We start from the raw sequence: 21,661 nt of genomic DNA, 5'->3' as shown, positions 1-21,661 counted from the left end.
CAGAAGGCTTCATCTAAAGCACAACCAGATTGAGCTAGAAGAGAAATGGCAGAAGTTAGGTAAGATAGAGGTTAAGTAACAGTAAAAAGCTGATTTCTATTAACCTTTTCTAAAGGGTATTGATGATACCTGGCAGGCTTAATATAAAAGGAGGTAGTCCTCCATGCAACATGAAACTGCAGAGCTCCCTGAAGCTGAAAGCCTGTTACTTTGAGGTGAATATCTCATCATCTTGGAATCTTCTTCCATGAATTTGCCCAATCTCTGACCTGTGAAATTCCAGAGTTGCAAACTGTTGGAGAACATCCTGGGGAAGGATCCCTGCATGTCTGCTTTGTCCTTATTCTTCCCTGTGAGTTTCCTTTTTGTCAGTACTGGAAATGGGACAAAATGAATCTTTAAATCCAGCTAGGTGCAGCCATTTTTACACTAGGAAATGAGGATTCTTCATATTGTAGCTTGAACATTTCTACAGGAGGATTGAGGAAAAAAAGTCTTGTAGGTAAAGAGTTCCTGTATCTAAAAATTTGGTACTTGCAAGCAAATTTGCTACTATCCATTAGATAGTTAGGAAATTTGCCTTCGGGGAATGAACTGGTGTGAGCTTAGCTTCTGCTTTGGTTTTATTAGGTGGTATTCTACCCACGTACCTGGTTAAATATCTGCTTGTAGCTGTAACCTCATTCTCAGAACTTTGAGGCTCACTGGAGACTGTGTGTTTGCCATTCTGAATATGCTCCCTTTTTTCCTCCAAGGGTGTTATGTAGCATCTGTTGTATATAACATCTGGTTTTCCCCTGAAATGTTCTAGTTAGTTTTTTAACTAAGACACATCCCAGAATATTCCTTTGTTTTAAAGGAGACAAATGCTGATGCAGAAAGTTTTCTAACAACTTTTATTAAATACAGTGTAATATCCTAAGGTTCCTTGCCAGCTCTTACTCTGCCTGCAGATGCTGCAGCAACTGTGGAGTCGTGTACATGTGAAGGGTTTTAATTATATTCAGTGGTAACAATGCCAAATAAAAGAGCATGCCTACTTTGGATATGTTACTGTTAGTTATACAGGAGATAGCACTGAAGTGAAGAGGAAATTCTCTTTAATCTTTCATCTGTTATATTTTGATAGTACTCTGAAGAGCTGGAGTACTCTGTAGGGTCGGTTTCGTGGTTTTGTTGTCCAATTGCTTTTCACATTTCAAGCAGTGTTTGAAATGAATTGAGTTATCTAAGCTTTGTAAGCAGTGTTTGCCAGTAACATCACAGTAAAAAGTTAATCTGATTGGCAACAAGTAGCAGTATTCATAGGGAAGTAGCTTAGACACAATCCTGAACGTGTGTTCCTGTGAACTTGCCAGCTTTGCCCTGCTGGAAACAATGCTGTAGAAAGTCAACAAGAAAACCACATGAAGTGTTTGAAAATAGACGTACAATAGGGTTAGAATTTCTATTACAATTTGATAGAAGATTTCAAAACTGTGTAGTCTAATGAGCATATGACATAATATAATGTAGTCATTGTATTTCTTACCATATAGTTATGCATACTGTGAATGTATAGAACTATAAATGTGCTTAAAATAATACAAAATATGCGAATTAAATTATATGAAGAAAAGCTTTCTTCAGATATCATAGCACTTTCAGTACTCCCCACAGTAGCCAAATTTCAGGGCAAAGACAAAGTTGTTGTGATAGGAAGATTCAGGTGCTAAATTTGATAATCAAAACTGTCCCCCCATTCCTATATCCCCATAGTAGGACTCTTTAGATTATCAAATTAATTGAAACTGAGTCTTGGACTCGACCCGATTCCTACTAAATATCTTCATCATATTGTGACGTACTTGGAGTTTAACAACTGTGTGCTTCTTGCCAGCATTGGCTTTGTTAGTGCTGCTGTGAAAATACTACATTTGGCTTTGTGGTTGGAAGTTTTGAAACATGTGATCTGATTAGTCTTGATCATCTGATATCAGTTACATTTGTATCAGTAGAATGTTTTGTGTTGCTTAAGAGACTTCAGATCACTTCCATGGTGCGAAGTGAGCTACAGTTGTCTTGGAAAGTCCAAATAAGGTGGAATTCCATCAAGTTGGATATTCCGTATGTAGAAAAAGGAAAATTGATTAGAAGACAAACAACAGAAATATTACCGTCTCTTTGCTAATGTTTTGTGTTGAATTTTGTCTCCTGACAGTAACAAGCATGTTACAGTACTGCAAGTCCTTGTTTTATCCTTATCCCATGATAAAAACTTGCATTAAGACACTTTCTCCAAAATACGGCATTGCTAGTTCAAGTGTCTTTTTGCATTTCTTCCTGTGAAAGTGACAGGATTCCGTTGCTGTGCTTGATTGCACTTTTAGAAGCTGTGGAGGAGTTGACTGCTGTAAGAAGAATGTTGATATTCAAAATGTTAGTGGTTTGGAAACTCAAAGTGAAAAGACTTTGCTGTTCAAATTCTCTGCTGTTTTGCAGCTTGGAAAGACATTTTTGGCCATTATAGCGTTCTAAAAATCATCTGTGTCTTCAGACACATTTATCTTGTTGCCTGTGCTTGGAAAGTTTTATTTAATCTGCACCATTTGAATGTATTGTTTGAGTCTGAAGTATTTCTCCTCTTATCTACTGATGCTCTGTGGTTCCTATGCAGCTTTATGATAAGGGCAATAGGAATGCCTCAATCCCTTTTAAGGAAAGCCATAAGATTACTTCTGGAGGAGTCTTTGCAGTAACTTTGCTAGTACATTACCAGTACAGAAAGCTTCTGAATAACATTAAATATTTCCACTGGGAGTTCTAAAAGAAAATTATGCTTTGCAGTTCATGGGCAAAAGGTTTTGAATTGTAGGCAATGCCTGTGAAATCTCAGTCTGAAACTGTGGTACTCTATTTGCCCAATGTTAATGACAGCTCCGGTTGGTGATTCAGCCATTGGAGGAAGTACATGGGGAAAAGACCCACCTATGGGAGATGACAGCTCAATTTAGGTCATCTTAGCAACTTTAATTAAGACACGGTGCATGCCATGAGAATTCCTTGTTCCTCTGAATTACCACAGGAAGATGAGTTACTCTGTATTGTTGTGGAGTAGATGTAATCTACACTTCTAAGTACTTGACTTTGTGGTCTTTTCATTTGTTTCAGTAACATCTATCTTTCATAGATGCACACACACACACATATAGGTTTATATATATATATGTATATATGTATGTAATTTAACAGAATACTTAGAAATTCCTAACTATGAGCATTTTCACCTGTCCTGAGTAACTGCTTCCTCAAATCAGTGAAGACATTGGAACTCCTGAACTGTTCAGCAGTTGATGCATAGTGGTAAAGTTTGGCGAAAGCTCCTATTCTTTTGTCTACCCACATATTGTTAATGCTTCTATTTTCTTACAGTGAGAAGCCTGTTCTGTAAGAAAGCAGGGTGCTGCACTGAACACTTAGTTGACTGAATTGCACATTTGTTAATCAGTGTTGTTATAAGACTAATTCTATATGATGACCCTCCTGAACTATATATGTTGTCCTGGTTTTTCTAGCTGATAGTTTATAAAACTGTTCTGCCTGAGAATTTAACATCTGTCCAGAGAAGCAAGAGTGTGTTGACTGATGCCAATAAGCTGTGATTAGGAAGGCTGGAAGGCTTTTCTTTAATACTGCCATCTGCTCATCTCAATGGATGCGGTCATCCCAGTGAGATACCCTATATTCACTTCTGCAGTTGAGCTTCCTCTGTTCTGCTCTGTGCTAGTCGTTCTGCATGTTTTCCGGTTCGCTTACTTTGATATATGACAGAAGGGGAAATATGTGAGTTGGTATCACTCAAGGGTGCTGAAAATACTGGTTGTTCTCTATCTCTTGTGACACAGAACTGAGAACAAGTAAAAGATAGTTCAGCATGCAGTATTTCTTTGATTAAAACCAAGAAGAGATCCAGTGGTGACTAAGCATAACTACTGAAAAATGCTGCAGGAGGATAAAATTGGTAGGAGCACTGTTTTCTTCCCTGCGTGGCTTAGTCATTTGGTTACTGTCTTAAACTTTTATCATCTTCAACCTTTGAAGTAAAAATCCTTCACTTACTGGGGAATGAGTTGTCTGAAAGTAAATGAAGCCTTCACTGAAACATCGGTGTGTTGAGCTAATTAAGCAAAGTAGGGAAGAAGCTCTTCTTTGGTGACAATAATTCCACAATTCTTGCTCCTGACGTAATGTCACTAGAACAAAGTGAACTGATCCTGATTTTACTCTAATGCAGAAGTGAAAGCTTTTGAACCCATATTTACCTGAAGCCTTCCCAGTGTATGAAGTTGAGGTAGCCCCTGACTTCTCTTCTGGGGTTGAATTTTAAAATACTATTTTGTGTGTGTGTTGTTTGGTTTGTTTGTTTTTTTTTTTTTAATGAAGGAATTGGTTTTGTAAACTGTCTGTGGTTGTGTAAGTGCCTCAGGCATTACAGTTTATACACATTTGTGAGGTGTATCTATACATTTTATTGCTAGTAGCAAAAATGGCAGTGCCTCTTCAGCTACTTCTGCCTGTCTCAGCTAGAAAGAGCTTCTTGCTGTATACATAGAGCTTAAAAACTTTGACATATGTTAGCTTCTTTAATAGGCTTTTTCTTCCGCCTGGGAGAAGAGCATATCTCAGGAAACATTCTGTTCACAAACACTTCACTTTACAAACATAGAGGGACAGGAATGCAGCTGCTGGTTTGTTTTCTGGACACGTTAGTCTACACCACAGCCAACAGGCACACCCTTTCCCTTGCCAGTACCTCTTAGAAAACTGAGTGCATAAATAAGAACTCTGCTCCTCAAAACTTCCATGTGGGTGGAACTGAACTGAAATGCTTTCCTGATCTGTTGTAGGATGGAGAAGTTGGTGGTAAGGGGAAGGAACTCTTCCTGTGGAGTCTCATTCTTCCTAATATCTATTTGCCTTATGAAACAGGGATGTGCTGTGGTGCTGAAATAAGGCAAATGGCCCACTGTTCTCAGGGTACAGTTGCATTAGTTGCTAATCCTAGTTGCTAGTGCTTATGTTTAAAGAGGGCCTTTTTAGTACAGTATCAGTGCATTTGGTGCTATCCATAGTAAGGGCTACATACTGGAGATACTCAGAGTTTACTTTGCTCAGGGAAGCGGAGAAGAGCATGGCACAATCATTGAGCAGGAAACTGAGCTGATGCTGTTGGATACTGTGAGCCTCAGCATCTTTGGCACCAACCTTCAGAATGGTACTCTGCCTGAATGAAGGTAGTGAAACTCATTTTCATGTATGTTGAGAGCAAAATGATCTCTATGGTCACCAGTCACTTGATGCCAAAAAGCTGAAATTGCTTTTCTGTCTTCTTGAGAGAAGGCTGGTAGGGGTTTGGATGTCTGTGTCCCATGGTAATGTTTCATTCCATCACTGACTAGAAAAAAAAGTCTTGTTTTGTGTTTTTATTAAAACCTATTAATGTATAAAATCCCAGCTCACAGTGCACTTTGAGAGCCAACCAATGGGAGAAACTTTTTACAATGAGGGTGGTGAAACACCAGAACAGGTTGCCCAGATAGGTGATAGATGCCCAATCCCTGGGGACATTCAAGACCAGGTTGGACAGGGTTCTGAGCAATCTCATCCAGGGGAAGGTGTCCCTGCTTATGGCAGGGGGGTTAGGACTAGATGACCTTTGAAGGTTCCTTCCAACCCAAACTATTCTATGAAAACCAGCCAAACTTGATTGACTGCAATGGGAGCTTCAGTTGTGGTCATCTAAACTTAAGTGGCTCAAAAAGCCCAAACTTGATAGTTAGAGCCAGTGGTCAGCAGGACAATGAACTCCCTGTGTGGTTTGCCTGAAAGGGCTAACACAAGCCATTGATACAGGAACAATGGAGTTTTTCTGCTGGAGTACTTCTGGAATACTGTGTTGGACAGCTAGTTAATGGGGGAGGTTAGTGAAGAACAATAGGAAAGATCCAAAAATTCAGTATTTTTTCTTCACAAGAGAAGCTCCACTTAATACACTGAGAAATAGAATTCGTTAGTAGACTTTTCACACTAACAGGCAGTGATATGGTAACTTGTGGAAATGAAAACCATGCAACTAATGGATCTAAATTTAAGTGAGAGTATTAACCTACTGAGATGTTAGTTATGATTTATCTTCCAAAGCTGAAATTATTACCAAATTCAAATGCAATTATCAACATTTAAAGCAGAAATTAATGGGGGTTTACCCTCTGTTTCATAAGACCGAGAAGGTTAGTCTCTGTCACCTAGCCTGAACAGGTAGGCTGGCAGATAGTAGACCATGTTGTATGAACCTGGTATTGTGCTTTGAAATATATGACACAGATTTGGGGTGTTTGTGGTGGTTCTTTAATACTGCTTTTCAAAAGAGTGATAGAACTGTAGAAAGCTCCTGGAAGAAAAGTGTTAGGTAAAATATGTATTAAATTCAAGATAACATGAAAAGCCAACAAAACCAAGGAGGACCTTGGCTGTGGCATGTGTATGGAAATGGTATATATGGTTTATATATGGACTCTTGTATGATCTATTTTTATTTCTATACATATACATTTATATGTATTTGTACTGGCTGGGTTGGAGTCAGTATTCTTTGTGGCTGCTCTTAGGATGCTGTGTTTTAGATTTGTGACCAAAGCATTACTGATAACACACTAACGTTCTGGCTGTTGTTGAACAACAGTTGCATAGTGCCAGTGCCACCTCTGGTTCTTAGTCTGCCCTCCCAGTGAATAGACAGGGGGATGTTCAAGAGGATGAGAGGGGAACAACCAGGCAGATCACACAAATTAACCTGGGAGGTATTCCGTAACACCATACAGCGTTGTGCACAGCATTAGAGAGGGAAAAGAAGGGGGTTTGGTGAGGTTAGCCATTTTTTTTGCTCAGGAACTGGCTGGGCAGAGGTCTACCTGTGGGATGTGATGAGTGGTTGCTTCTGTATCACTTGTTTGTCCTATTTCTCATCTCCCACTTCTCCCTTGCTTATTAAATAACCTTATCTTGACCAACAAGTTTTCTTGCCATTCCTCTTACCCCTTTGGAGCTGGAGAGAAAGGAGTGAGTGGTTGTGTGGTGCTTAGCTGCTTGCCTGGGTTACCACACAACAATGTTATATGTGTATACATATAAATGTGGATGGATACATGTATTTTAAAATACATGCATATATAGAATCTATATATCTCTTATGGTCATCCTAAAAGGAAATAAAAACCTTCATGTTTTTCTGAGTATGGTAAACTTCGTTGTACGCAAATGGGACATGATTTAAAAGTGTTTTGGAAAACTGTGCTTAATCTTATCACTTTACAGTAGCTGAAATTCTCATTTCCTTACTGCACTGTACATTAGTCTTGTCTTCAGTGGAGTGGTGTACAAGTGAAAATTATTAGACTGACTGGAAAATAAATGCTTTCAATATGAATAATTTGGAGGGCAAAAGGGAGCTTGCTCCCTGCTAACCTGAAAGATGAGCTTCTGAGAATTTTTTGTTACAATTAGAGATGAAACAATGTTGTTAGAAAATGTTGAAGGTATAAAATAATACCATGAATTTAAGTAGACTTTTGAAAGTGATCTGTGTGATAGCCAAAAATACGTAATATTGCTGGATGTTATTTTCAAGTATCATTGCAGATCTTTGGCCTTTCAGTTTAAGTATTGTGTGATTCAGCTTTTCAGCCATAAATGAAAACTTTTTATTTTAATCAGGATGAAAATAATACAGAGAATGCTGTCAGTTCTTCAGATGCTGAGAAACAGGATTCTCCTCCACCAAAGCCGCCACGGACTCGCAGGTAGTTAACCATCTTAATATACTTCATATTTTAAGCTGACAGATTGACGTGCTTCATAAATAAATAGTAGACTAAAACCACTGATGCTATAAAGACTTTAAAGATTATTTTTTTCTATTTATAAATGGAAATATACATAATACAAATAGAAGTCTTCTAATTGGTTCTATAAATGCAATCTGTAATATCTTTGTGAAGTCTCTGTTTGCATCCACCATTCATGTAGTGACTGCATTGTAGGTAGACAAGCATGCCCCTTTAGTAGTCAAATGTGTTAGATCTACTTTGTGCTCTAATTCTGCTAGGTGATAGTAGCAAAACATTCTTCAAAATAGGCTCAAATGGTGGCTGAACCTTCTCTTTTTAGAGGCACGGCCATAATGAAATATATTTGTTTACTCAATACAATGTTACCTGACAGGCAAGTACTGCTATTGACTAGAGTGTGCTAACGAAATGCTTTTCTTATTGGAAAGAAAAGCTGGTCTCACCCATCCTTTCGTTCAACAGAGGAGAAAGAAAATCCTCTCTAGCTCTTAAAAATATGTAGATGACTTTAAGGAAGCCAAAAGTCAAGCTGAACTAATGAGTTCATCTGCCTAAAATGGGTACCCAACTTGAGTGATAGATTGCTAAAGCAGCAGCTCTCCTGAAGTAAGTGCCTATGTTACCTGGGTAGTTTTTGAAAGGGAACTTTGGCAGATAGTGTTGCTTGTGTTACACTGCCTGTAATTAAATAGACATTTAAGGTAAGCACTAGGGTTTCCTTAAATTGTAGAATGTTATGAGAAACAAGCAGCCAGTTAGTTTTTCTCCATAACATTCAGTGATATCAGGAAAGTATACTTTCTTTACTGCTTTAAAAAGTAATCAGACTGGAGTAGTGCAAAGTTCAGGTTGGTAGTGGGAATATGAGTAGCTATTTTATGGTTAACTTGACATTAAATATGTCAGGCAGAAGTTAAAGGAGAATATGACATTGAAAGAGAGATGGAAATGAGTTCGGGCTTTTCACAACCAAATGACAGTTTGCTGTGTAGTGATATAATTTTTACTTTATTTACATTGATGGTAATGTGATTGCATTCAATGATGTAGATAAAGGTGATGGCAGAGGAGGCTGTTAACCTGTGTTCTTCGTAAGTTCAAAGCTTTTCTGGAAACTCAGTCATTGAACTTAGAGGTGATTTAATGTCCAATAGGTAATTTCCTTAGTGTTCCTTGAAACAATCTGAGGTGAACCTAGGATTTAATTAAATTTATATATTCATGTAATAATAGTATATACATAACAATGTTTCAGCACACATCTGTCTGATATCTGCATTGCAGTGTTCTTGTTGCTTTAAGTTAAAATCTTTTAATCTCTCTTATAAAGCCTGGCCCTTTTTGGCCCTGCTTCCATAAATTCATACTTTCCCATCTGCCAGCACTGGCAGGAAGATTGGTCCCTTAGAGGTGAATAAATGGAAGCTTTTAGCAAAGCGGTTGTCTTCTTCAAACACATTATTTTTGAAAACAATTAATTATACTCCTCATGGAAGATGCTTCTGAGGAAAGTCTTTATTTGCTGCTAGTCACATCTGCTCCCAATACCCACTAATGAGCATGGGTTTGTTTCATGGAGGAGGTAGTTTTACAAGTCTGCAGCCTGATTCAGTCAGGACCTAGACCCAGGTTTTGCATATTGTGGATGTTCTGGCATGAGCTGACATCCATTTCCTGGGGAGGATGGGAGAGTGGAATCTGTGAAAGATTCTAATTTAATCCCTGCATGGAGAAGGAAACTGTTAAACATGATACATCTCCTTATTGCTCCCTATAGCTTTTTTTTTTCCCCCCAAGCCATTCTCTTATGACTTTTTTTTCATGTCCCTTCTATTATTTCTCTCTACATTGCTGTGACTAAAAATATCTTGGTACAACTATTTTAAGTATTTGTCTACATCTTTTCTGTAGTGAATGTTTCCAAGTGGTGTCTAAGAGTCATTGCCTTTAACAATAAGCTCACATTCAGTAGGTACTCTGAAGCAGCCTAGTTTAGCCCACATTTTTAGTTTGATTTAGAATTCCCTCTGGGAACTTGCTTAAAATACTTTTTTTCAGTAACATTTTTAGATTGACAGCTAAATGTGCACTGGAGTTGTACATGCCCTGTCTGATGAAGTTACAGGCAAGTTGCTAAAGCTAATACTTTTTAAAAGGAATGAGTCTTTTCAGTTCTTTTATGTGCTTGGTTGTAGTGGCTCTAGAATGTGTAATTAGTAAAGAAACTTGATTTGTTTTTAAGGGAAGGTTTAACAGGTGCTTTTCTAATAAAGCTATAGGGCTACATGTGTGTGCCAGCATGGTTTTAGGTGAATCTGCCTGAGATGATCCTGACTGAGCAGGAGGAGAATTGGTTTACATCTCTTGACCTCAGGGTGCTTGTCTTCAGACAAGCTATCAGACCAAGCTATGCTTGCTTAGATAGTAATGCTTACTATTCGTGATAGTTGTTTTCTGACGCCCTGAGGCTCTTTGGAATGGATGGCGACATCTCCTCTATGCCACTTTTCAGTGGCTGATCACTCAGTGCACTGTAGAATTTTTCTCTAAAGGTGGCTTGCTCACCTGTCTCTTCTCTTTTGTGTGACAGGATGGTGGGAGAGGTCATCTCTGTATTGTTTTTAAACTTGTAGATTTCTTCTTAAAATTTAGCTAGTATCAGGTTAACTCTCATGTCTTAGGATGAGATGCTACTAAAGACTTTCACAATGTAAGATAGGACACTTACTCAGAGAGGGATAACTAATCCTTTTAGTATGTGCGTTGGCCTGGGAATGTCTTGGGGAATAAGCACTACAAAGTATAACATCTGATTGTACTTTTCGAGGCTTCTTTTAGATCTTTTTCTTCTCAGAAGTTACAAGTATCTTTAGGCTGTTGATATTAAATCAATATTAAATTGCTATTTTGTTTACTTTTATTCATTCACCATGAAGCATCCAGCTGTGCTTGTTCTGCAGAGGTTCTGGAACTGTATTGCCTTTCTTTATCACCTTGTAATGCTTTAATGTAATTCATATTTGCTGTACAATATGTGTACGTAGTCATTTAGCTTAATGTCTATCTGCATTTCATGTCAACATAAAAAAATGAAATAACATTACTCCTTGATTATTAGGAAGGTACACAAGAGCAGCTCATGAGTGCATACATCAGCACCTAACTCTGGAAATTGCTTAGCTTTGCAGTTTCTGATTACTTCTTGTGAAAGTCACCTTGAAGGTATATCTGTGTTAAATTTTTTTCATGGACTTGGGAAGGGTGGAAAGAGTTCTTTGTTAAACACATTTAACCATTCTCAGGTTAAGGCAGGAAAAGGGTATATGTAAGTTTTCACTTTAGATATAAGACTGTAAAAAGATGAAGTTCTAAATTTACAGTTCAGAACTGTACATGATTTTACATGACTATACAACTGGAGTATTAGAATCTAGAAGCAAAGATTGGTGCCTCAGAATTCAGATGGCAGATCTTAATACCTTTAAGGCATTGTCCATGAAATATTTGTGTGATTTGTTCATTCTTAAGCATTTGGAGCAAGGGTTTATTTTAATCAGGCTGGTTATAGAAAATTCTTTTCCTTTCCAAGTGCAAATGCAATGTGAAAGAATGGGGAAACTGAGACATAAAAGACATAGGAACAGCTTTTTTGTATGCAGTGTAATGAAGGCCACGTGCTACTGTCTGAAGAGAAAAAGGTGAAATACTGCAGCAGTTAAACATTTCTTCAGATGATGCTTGGACTTCAATCTAATAACATTAAAATGCATTTCAAGGGTTATGTGTATTTCTGCTTCATTTCAAGCCCTGCAGGACCCTCTCTTTGCATCTTCTGCAAAGCTAAGATAAAAACCATTGACTGGTGTTCCTTCTTAGCAGTCTCTGATTTGTATGTCGCAATTAAAAAGACCCATAAAGCCTCATGTAACTAAATTTTACCAGAAAGATTCACCAGATGGTTACTTTTATGCATTCCTTATACTGTGGATAATTTATATAAAAGTATAGCTTGTGACAGCTTCACTGAACAGCAGCTTTTCTTCCACGTGGATGGCAGTGATTTAATCCTTAAGTAGAATAATATGGTTGTGTAGCTTCAGCCTGCTTACATGGAGTTTAATTTTCCTATTTTAATTATGAGGGAGGATGTAGAGCTTGGTATCTATTTTTGGTTGATCATAGCAGCTGCATTCCACGACCTTGGCATCACTCTCTTATTTGAAAAGAAAACCCTACAGTATGCTGCATAGCATAGCCATGGATTACTTACGGGTTTGTTCTCTTTTGAACACTGGCCAAGTTTCACTTAAATCTGAACCCATGGTGCCCTGTTTTAATAATATAGCTCTTTTCCATTAAAGCTAGAAAGGCTTATATTTTAAAACATTAAAAAAAATAGAATATATTGTAGAAAAGGCAAAAATAGTATAGCTGTCACTTTGGGTTTGGGTTTTTTTGTTGTGTTTTTTGCCATATGGATATTTTTGGTGGAACACTGTGGAATAGCTTTTTGGTTTTTTGACAAATTATTGTACTTTTAACAAATTATATTTTTTTTTATTATGATAAATCATTAAAAAATACTACCTAATCCATAGTTTATCTGACAGGTGAGAAGTCATTACTTTGAGGTCTTTGATGGTAAGGCACTACATCATTATGTGCGTAAGCACATTGCTCAGATTGTGTGGCAATAAAAGCATAGGAAAAAGCTGCCTTGATCACCTTGGGAAATTCTGTATGCAGTTATGTATGAGGAGGTGCTGAAGTAGTGAAATTACAAGATAATCAGTAGCAGTTGTATGTAAGAGACACTTGAAGGCTGAGTTACAAGCAGGCTTTCCATCTTTTTATTCAGAGAGTGATTTTACAGATGTACTTGAGAAATGTGTGCTTTTACTCTGTGTGTGTGTGTATATAAAAGCAATGCAGGTTAATTTAAAGATCTAATACAGGAAAGCTCACATCTCTTTCTTGAAGGGTTTGGCATTCTTTGGTTCACTGACTCCTTTCCATCTCATATCCTCATTCATGAGCTTTCTACTGGCTTCCTGGTAATCTAAATCAAGCTGGTTTTACTGTATGGTGTCCTGTTGTTTGTAATAATATTAGTAGTTCATTGTCAGATAATTTTCTGTCTCTGGGGACAGAAGTGTCTATGAAGCACAGCTGTCGAAGGAAATGCCCAAAGAAAGCATTATGCAGCAGCCCAAAAAGCCTAGAATTTTCTGGCAAGAGTTACAGAAAAAGCTACTGCAGAACAAAGACCTCTTAAATGTATACAGAGCCCAATATTTCTGCTTTGTGAAAAGAAACAAAAACAACATTTGCAAGGCAGAACATGTGGAAATAATAATACTGTGATGTCAGTAAAATGGAAAAATTGCTATGTGTTGAGAGAAAACCGGGAAATCCTGGGTGGCATCTATTTCCTTTCAAAATAAAATACATCAAAATGCTCTTTGGGCATCTCATTTCTGAGGATGGGCATTCTTCAATATTGATAAGGCAGAGAATGATTTTGATAAAGAATTTTTCATTTGATCACTTTAAGCTCTCATTTAGGAGTGAGAGAATGAAATTTAACTTCATATCTGATGGGGAACATTTTCAACAGCTCTGTTCAGCTGTGTATGATGATTTAAACAACTTTTGGGTTGCTGCCTTGTGCGGTATTTCTTGCATCATCCCTTCTATACATACCTCTAAGGGGGCTATTTGTGTACATGTGGGGTTCTGTTTACTAGTTGATCAAATGGGAGAGTGATTTCATTAAACAATGATCAGGGAAGAATTTCATGCGTTTTGGGCCTATATCTTGTCATATCTAGTTTAATGCTAACTTGTTTAGTTAATTGCAGTGCTTAATGGTACATCTGTACCAGATAAGTAATTATTTTTGCTGATTGCATATATAACTCTGGGTCAGGAAAATGGGTCAGTAAGGGAAAAGCTTCATTTTCACTAGAAGGATTCAGTGGAGATTACTGATGAGCATCACTGCTGGTAAAGGGGCATGTAAACATTTGCGTAAGCAAACACTTGCGCTGTCTTATCCCCCCTCCAAGACGAGGGAAATTCTCCTTGCTTTCTTAGTGGGTATTAAATTGGAGCAAGAGTTGCTGTTTTCCTTTTCCCCTTATCTTTACTAATTCAAGCAAGCGGCGTGTTCTCAAGCTTGCTCATTCTCCAAGAACATCCAGAGGGCAAAAGAGTTCCCAAATCACTTCTGATTAGATTTTGTGATGTGCTTTGTATTCTTCCTATCTTAATGTAAAGCAAAATAATCATATACAAGTGCAGGGAGAGGAGGAAGAGAAGCAATTTGGGGCCCAACACCCTCTTGGTGTCCCAGGAGGACTCCTGTGCAAACAGCAAGAAGTGATCTGAGCCTTGTACATAAAAATGGGCTTGTTTCTTGGCTCAGGCATGTGTCCAATCACACTCCTTTGCAATCTGTACTCCACTGTGCTTTGATTTATCTGACTGGATTGAAAGTGTCATTTCTTTAAATTATTTAGTTGTATTTCTGTTCTTGTCACACATTTGTTTTGCACCCTGGTTACCTCTGTTACTGGTCTTACATAATGGAATAGTTTTAAAAGCTCAGGATGAAAATGCCTAATTCCTGTTTGCAGACAAGACCTTAGTTGTGCAGAATGTTTGTAGTCAAATATTCTGTACCTAATCTGAAAGTAAATTGACCGTATGCTTGAAGAGCTTCTCCTTTTGAGTAGCTGAAGAGGGAGGAACTGTAATAGTAAGTGCTGTGGTCTCACTGATGTGCACTGCAATTTGAATCATATATTCTACAGTGAATGGGTTTTATACAGTGTTCAGTTCATCTCAGCTAAATTTGGTCAGCATCATTAACCCTACAACTATAGAGAAACTATTAAACACACAGATACAAAAGTGAAATCCTCCCAGACATGTGCAGAAAAAATAAAAATAAAGGAAGATATTTGGTGTTAAAGTTTTTGGTTTTTTTTCTTAAGAAATTTTTCTTGGCTTTATTACAAACTGAATTCCAAATGTCGAGTTCCTCTGAGCCACTTCTTAACAAAGATGAAAGCAGAAAGTACTGAAATCCTGCCACAAGAGGGCCTTTCTTACAGTCTTTGAAAAAATGCTTCTGGGAAAGGATGTGAGCAATCTTTGAACTATCAGTGAGGGTTAGATGTGGCTTGAATGCATTTCTTTGTGATATTCTGAAAGAAGTTTTGAGTGTGTTGACTTAGTTCTTGACTACCCCATTAGTCATATTCTATAATCATCGTCTGTATGCAGTGGAAGTGCTGCCTGGAGTTCAGAATTGGCATGAAAGCATTACTGCTGCAGAGATAGATGGATAGATATCCAAATATTGTCAAAACACAGAAAACTTAAACAACTGTTTTGGTATTTCCGCAGCTGCCTTGTAGAAGGAGATGCTAAAGAAGAAATCTTGCAGCCTCCAGAGCCTCAGCCAGTACCACCAATCTTAACACCGTCTCCCCCATCAGCTTATCCAACAGTCACTACTGTGTGGCAGGACAATGACAGATACCATCCAAAGCCAGTTTTGCACATGGTTTCATCAGAGCACTCAACAGACCTCAATGAGAATTATAATAAGTCAATAGAACATTCAGGGAAGAATGAACCCAGTGAACGTGCAGAGAAAAGGCTGGAGCGCAACTTAAGTTTTGAGATCAAGAAGGTACCTCTCCAGGAAGGACCACGAAGCTTTGATGGAAACTCTCTGTTGAACAGGGGACATGCAATTAAAATGAAGCCTCTGTCATCCTGTGTAATTGATAAGAGCTTTAAGCCACAAGAACAGATTTCAGGGGATTCGTTTGTAGATGTTTCTCAAAACTCATGTGTGGTATGCAGCTTGCCACAGTCTAACACAGCCTTAATACCTTCACCAGAAAGCCTGCAGAGTCAGCAGGCTTCTGATACTCCACCAAGACCAGATCGTCTGCCTCTGACAGAAAAGGGACATGCCACATGGTCACTGCATGGGCCTGAAAATGCACTGCGTACGCCGGTGTCTGAAGACACGTCTTCAGACATCTTATGTCATGGTGTTAAAACACTCTCTCTGGTATCCAACGCCACAGTTGAACATCCTTCCAGTGGTAATCTTGACCATCCCACTACTTCTGTTCGAGCACCTCTCTGTTTTACTAATCCTCTTCATTCAGATGATTCTGACACAGATGAGATGAACTTTGAGGGAGCCATGAGCAAAAGCGCATCTAACGTTTCAACCGCAAGTGCCACAGTTTCTGCTGCCACTAATACAGAAAACATTTGTGCCAGAAAAGTATTGCCAATGTCTATTGCTAGGCAAGACTTAACAGCTGTAACATGTTCTGAAGATGGCAAAGGTAGGTTTTATTGTGGTTCAGAAGTGCTACTCCTTAACCTGGTTGCAATGGTAGAGTTGGACAGCGTAAATTGCTTTATAATGCAGTTATCTAAATGTGAATTTAAACAGTGCAATGTGGCAGCTTCAGAGAGGGGGCAACTCCTTTCCTTCCAGTTTTTGGTTTGCTATGTAAGCTATGTCTTACATAGACCTTGATAAGCTGCTTCAAAAGCTTTATTGTGGGATATGAATGCATTCTTAATTGCAGGTTTCTGTGTTGTTGGTTGGTGCATTTTTTTTTCTTCACATCTGATTTCATGGAAGCATCTATAACAATGGCGGTTTTGGATAGTTGAAGTGTTTTAAACAGGCTTGTCCAAAACCACATCAAAGTCATGATTACTGGTTGATGTGCTGGTCATAAAAACGTAATCTCCTTCACTGTATCAGTCTTTGAAGTTGCTCGTGACTTGGCTCCTGCATTTTAACAGCATTATAAATATTTAGTCCTGCTTTCCTCTCTTTCTGTACTTGGGGGGGGGGAGATGAATATTGCTGTTCATCTAAAAATCCAAGTTCTGCTCCAGTAGTGCTTTGAAAATTACTCGGTCACTTTTAACCCTTTCCTGCGTTGGGGAATTTTTTGAGCAAGGCAAGTTTCCAAGGCTGTTTCTGCAGACAGTTACATCATTTATTGAAGGCAGAAGGGTCCCAAAACGTGCAGATTCAGATTTCAGTCAGGCCGGCGCACTCAGATCAAATGGGAGGACATAGCAGGGGAGAACAAATCAGGCCTGTGAAAAGTCCAGTGAGGCACATAGTAAGGCTGCAGAACAGAAAAAAGAACATGAGCTGCTATATTTACATCAGACTCTTGTGCTGGGAGCTCCTTACAGTGGCAGCCTTGCTTCAGGAGTCTATGCAGGCTGTGTGACTTCCTGAGGTGACATCAGGCTCTGTGTGTGATGCAAGATGAAGAACCAACTGAATTGAATACATTTGTTTTTGTGAACTCAGTTTTCACCAAAAAATTATATATTCAGAAATGTAAACTATTTTGCAGTTTAAAACCAATCTGTTTCTATAGACTTTGTGATACTATGTAGACACACAAAGCAATACTTGCATGTATGTGTATGCTTTTAACCCTGTGACACTTCAAAAGAGCTCTGCGTAGGAGACAAACCCTGTATGTTATAGTTACTCCAATGTTTATACCAAATGGTCCTCCTTGGATTTGTTTTTGGTAGGTTTTTGTGCTGGAGTATTTTCTTTTAGCCAGTTATTTTCCCTTCTTTCCCAGGGCATTCATTGCTTGTCACTGTTTGAAAATCGTTACCTCTCTACATATCTCTATGTAGATGCTGTAAGAACATGCAAATAAACTGATAATATGTCATAAACATGATAAAAAATGGGAGAAATGTCACTCAGGAACTTGTTTCATGTAACTGCATATTAGAAACATCCTGAAATCACAGCACAGCTTTTGAGCTGCTGTGAAGTTGCTGATTTCACAGGAATGGCTTAAAATCTGTATATTTTTCTAATTTATCTCTTATCAAGGGTGTCTCTGTTCCCTTTTTAACACTAGTGTACTGTTCCCATTTTATATTCAGGCTGCAGGTCTTCTAATCCATCTTGGACTTGAGAATATAGGTTTAGATCACTTTGCACTGGTGATCCTAAACCATGTTTTACAGTGGCTTTTTCATTGTCATGCTTGTTCTCCTGGCTGAAGCTGGGGATGTGGGTGTGATCATCAATGAAGTTGCTTAACCCATAACTGTTGGTGTGCATGATCTTACCATGTAATTAAATGCTTTTTTTGATTCAAACTAACTGAAAAGTAATGGTACCCTCAGGTTAAAAAAGCAAAAAATAGAACAAACCAGCAACAACAAAACCACAACAACAAAACACCAAAACAAATCCCAGAAAACTCACTTGCGGTTGGTGCATACTCCATAGCGACTGTTGGTTTTATGGAGACTGTTTCAATAAAAGAAGGTTTTCTTACGCTGTATAGTAAACTTGAGATGGAGCAGGTCTTGGAGAAGTCACTTTGAACACAATGACATAAAACATGATAGAGTTCCTTTCCCTGCTGTTGGAAGCTTCATGGATTCATTGACTGAAATGTCTTCCATCTTTTTATGACTCCTGTGTAGAATACAGTCCTTAGGTGAGATTTCTTATAGCAGCAGCTACTTTGAAGTGTTTTAAACCTTTCGTTTGTACTCCAAGTTCTTTAGCAGGCTGGAGTGGGGCTTTTGCTGCCAGAACAGCTTGTGTTAGTACAGTCCTGAGAGCAGAGATCGAACAGACTGGGCATAGGCTGTTACTGACAGCAACATCAGCCATCTCCTCTGGCTCCTATTTACTCTTCTGGCTAGTAAGAATCACACTAGACTAGTTAACTAGCTTTATCAGTAATGTGGGAGCCAGCCTAAGATGAACTTGGGAAGCAAGAGTGAGACTTGGGGCTTTAGAGAAGTGCTTATGTGGAGCTTCCATAGTGCTTACTGTCATACAATGCAATCTTGTAAAGCAACATTGCTTAATGCCCTTTCATTGTGCAGTCTAGCTCTGCTGTATTGACTTTGGAAGGAAGTATGGTTAGAGCCACTTAAGAAAAAATGCAAATCACTGTTCATCAGCAGTAAGTTACTGTCTTCAGCACAGCTCATACATATTATCAACACACTTCTTACAGTGGTTTGGGAACTTCATCAGTAGTTCAGCTGGTAGGCACCAACTGTGTAAAGTTACCAGTATCTACAGAAGAGTTCAGGAAGCCAGTGTGTTGTAATGAGCTTAACTCACTTGCAGTGGCTGCAAATTGACCTGTAATGAACTGCAATTAAATTACAGTAACTACTATGGTTACAGTTCTTGGCAAGTTACTTGTTCAAGAAGCAAATGGTACTGCTGCAGTGCAGACTGTTAATTCTGCTTGTCTTCTGTTTCTGAAAGAATGAAGCAGAAGTATTTGTTGTTGCTGAGGGTTTGGGGTTTTTCCTTCCAAATTATTTAGACTGAAAATGTATTTTACTTTTCTTTCTGCCCTAAACTACAAACTGATCCGACTCCCTTAATGTGAAGATAGTGTGGTAGCGTGGAGATAATGGTAGCATGAAGTTGCTCACAAAGTGTTAGTGTGGTAAACCAAAGTGTTTAATAATATTTAGAGCAAACTTTCCTTTTGCTTTTAGATTAATATCAAGTTTAGGATGATCTCATGTATGAAAAGATCAACTTCTAAAACTCTAGGGGGAAAATTTCTATGTATTTAACTTACCTGAATGTTATGTTTGATTTAGATGCTGATGCTAGTGAAGATTCCTCTCCCCCGCTTCCAGAAAGAACACCAGAATCATTTGTATTAGCAAGTGAACAGAGTGAGTCCTTAATGTTTTGTGGTAATTGGAGATAAAGTGTGAAATGCATTTCAGTATTGTATTTGAATGTCCCTGCTTCTTGGTTAGTCTTATGTTATATAGCAAATTTTAAACTGGAATGAAATCTAGCATGTGTAATGGCTTATTTTGAGGTTTAGCTTTCACAAGGCCTTAAAGACTTAAATTATTTCTCACTTTCTGACTAAGCGTACTGTTACATGATATTTAAGTATATTTGAGACTTCAGTATTGATTTTAATGGAGCTGTTATTCAGTCTGAAGGGTACGGAAATGAGATACAGTTGGGAAATGCATTACAGTTAGGGGATTCCCCAGCTATCTGTTTCCTACTGCTCCTGGGTAGGGAATGGGAAAACACAGTGCTTATCTGATTCTCCTTACTTGGGCAAAGGAAAGATGACATTTCATACTGCACTGCATCTAGTGAACAAGCCCAGTTTGCTTAAGTTAACATAGTTTACTCTTTGCCTTCATCAGCTGAAAGAGAGAACTTCCAGACCTTATGTGCTTCTATCTTCATGTTTAATTCATGAAACTGCTAATGGCAGAATACAAAAAGATTAATTGAAGTGATAAATCAGGGTTGATGTTTGGTATCTTCCAAAAAGCTTATGTGTGATAGTTATTTACTGAGGCTTTTGTTTAATCTCACTTTGTGAAGCTTTCAAAAATTTTGGAACAAATATGATTCACTTAATTTAACTTAATATGGTTATTTTCAGCATAAAAACATCAAAGGCTTGCAAACATAGCATAGGTAGCTCAGAATCACCGTGATCCTTTCTGTGGATATTATGGACTTGCTGCTTCTCTGGGAGAACACAAGAAACAGAGCTTTTTCTTGGGGGGGGGGGAAGGAATCTCTTTGGAACTGGAATCGCTAAAACCACTTCAATTTTGAATGTGTTTTTGCATGATGTCAGGAAAGGACAGGTATGGCTGTCCTGACTTGGGTGTTTTCTTTACTTAGTGTGTCTTTCTCAGGTCTACTGTCATTGCACAGCTGGTGTAACACCATTTTAAAAGCATCCTTGAAAAAGAAGCTAATTCTCCTGTTGGTTAGGAACCCCCAAAGGAAGGAAATGAACATCCACAATGCAGACACTGCAGTCTTGTGCTTTGAATTACGTTGTGGAGTTTTCCCTTGAACACTCTGTGTGAAGAAAGAGTCGTGTTTTTACAAGCATTTAACTTTTAGAAGTTGCTTTATAGCACATTTCTAATGCTGTGTTCTAATGCCTCATCATGGATAGACGCAAGTATGTTGAGTTTGATTTAATTTTTTCCTAGGCACACCCTTGCCGAGACCGGTTCTGATTGCACAGTCTGAGTGGAGCATATTGCATGATCAGCATCTCCCTGAGCAGACAGCCCCTACAGTAAGTACAGGAGACAAGTCTGTACTAATCAGTCATTTCTCGTTTGGTTGGAAACTACAGCAAAAAGCAAAATACATAACTGTGAAAAGTTACAGCTGTTGGTTATCTACAACTGGCCAGTTTTCTGTCTGCCTGAGCTGATGTGTTTAAGAGCATGTTTTCTTTCCAAAAAAACTATCTGGTTTTTCCAGGTTCAGCAGTGCTTTTAAAAGTCATTCTTAATACACCTTAAATTATGGCTTTAAGAGTGTAAATATGCTGCTTTTATGGAGTTTGCTGTCTGACCTTAATTGATCAGAAGATAATTCAAGCTGGATAATTGCAGCCTCAACCTGTGGCATGCAGCAGGGACTTGGGCCAGGCTGCTCAGGCCTTTATCCATTGGGTCTTGAAAAGCTCCAGAGATGGAGACTTCATATCCTCTATGGGCCACCTCTGTCACTGCCTGCTTAAGTTTTTCTTTATATCCATATTTATTTTAAACAAATTGCTTTCTGCCCACCAGATTTCCCGTTTCACATCAGTCTGTTAATTACTCAAAGTCATCCAGCATAAAGAGCTGGTAAAACTTAAAAGCATATTAAGTCGTCTTTACATTCATGTCTGTCTTTTTCA

General features: G+C 38.3%; 1 protein-coding gene across 2 annotated transcripts in view; it reads left to right on the top strand.

Annotated features, from left to right (window-relative positions):
• The window catches only part of PTPN12 (protein tyrosine phosphatase non-receptor type 12), a 72,568-nt gene that overhangs the window by 47,988 nt on the left and 2,919 nt on the right, over positions 1-21,661 (top strand). For both annotated transcript variants that reach the window (XM_080625928.1, XM_080625927.1), the window contains exons 12-15: positions 7,753-7,838; positions 15,300-16,264; positions 19,569-19,646; positions 20,958-21,046. In XM_080625928.1, the coding sequence (XP_080482054.1) occupies positions 7,753-7,838; positions 15,300-16,264; positions 19,569-19,646; positions 20,958-21,046 (1,218 nt within the window). The remainder of the gene's footprint in view (positions 1-7,752; positions 7,839-15,299; positions 16,265-19,568; positions 19,647-20,957; positions 21,047-21,661) is intronic.

The sequence above is a fragment of the Psittacula echo genome (assembly GCF_963264785.1).
Source record: "Psittacula echo genome assembly, chromosome: 1".
Classification (NCBI taxonomy): domain Eukaryota; kingdom Metazoa; phylum Chordata; class Aves; order Psittaciformes; family Psittacidae; genus Psittacula; species Psittacula echo.
This window is presented reverse-complemented; position numbering and strand designations above follow the sequence as displayed.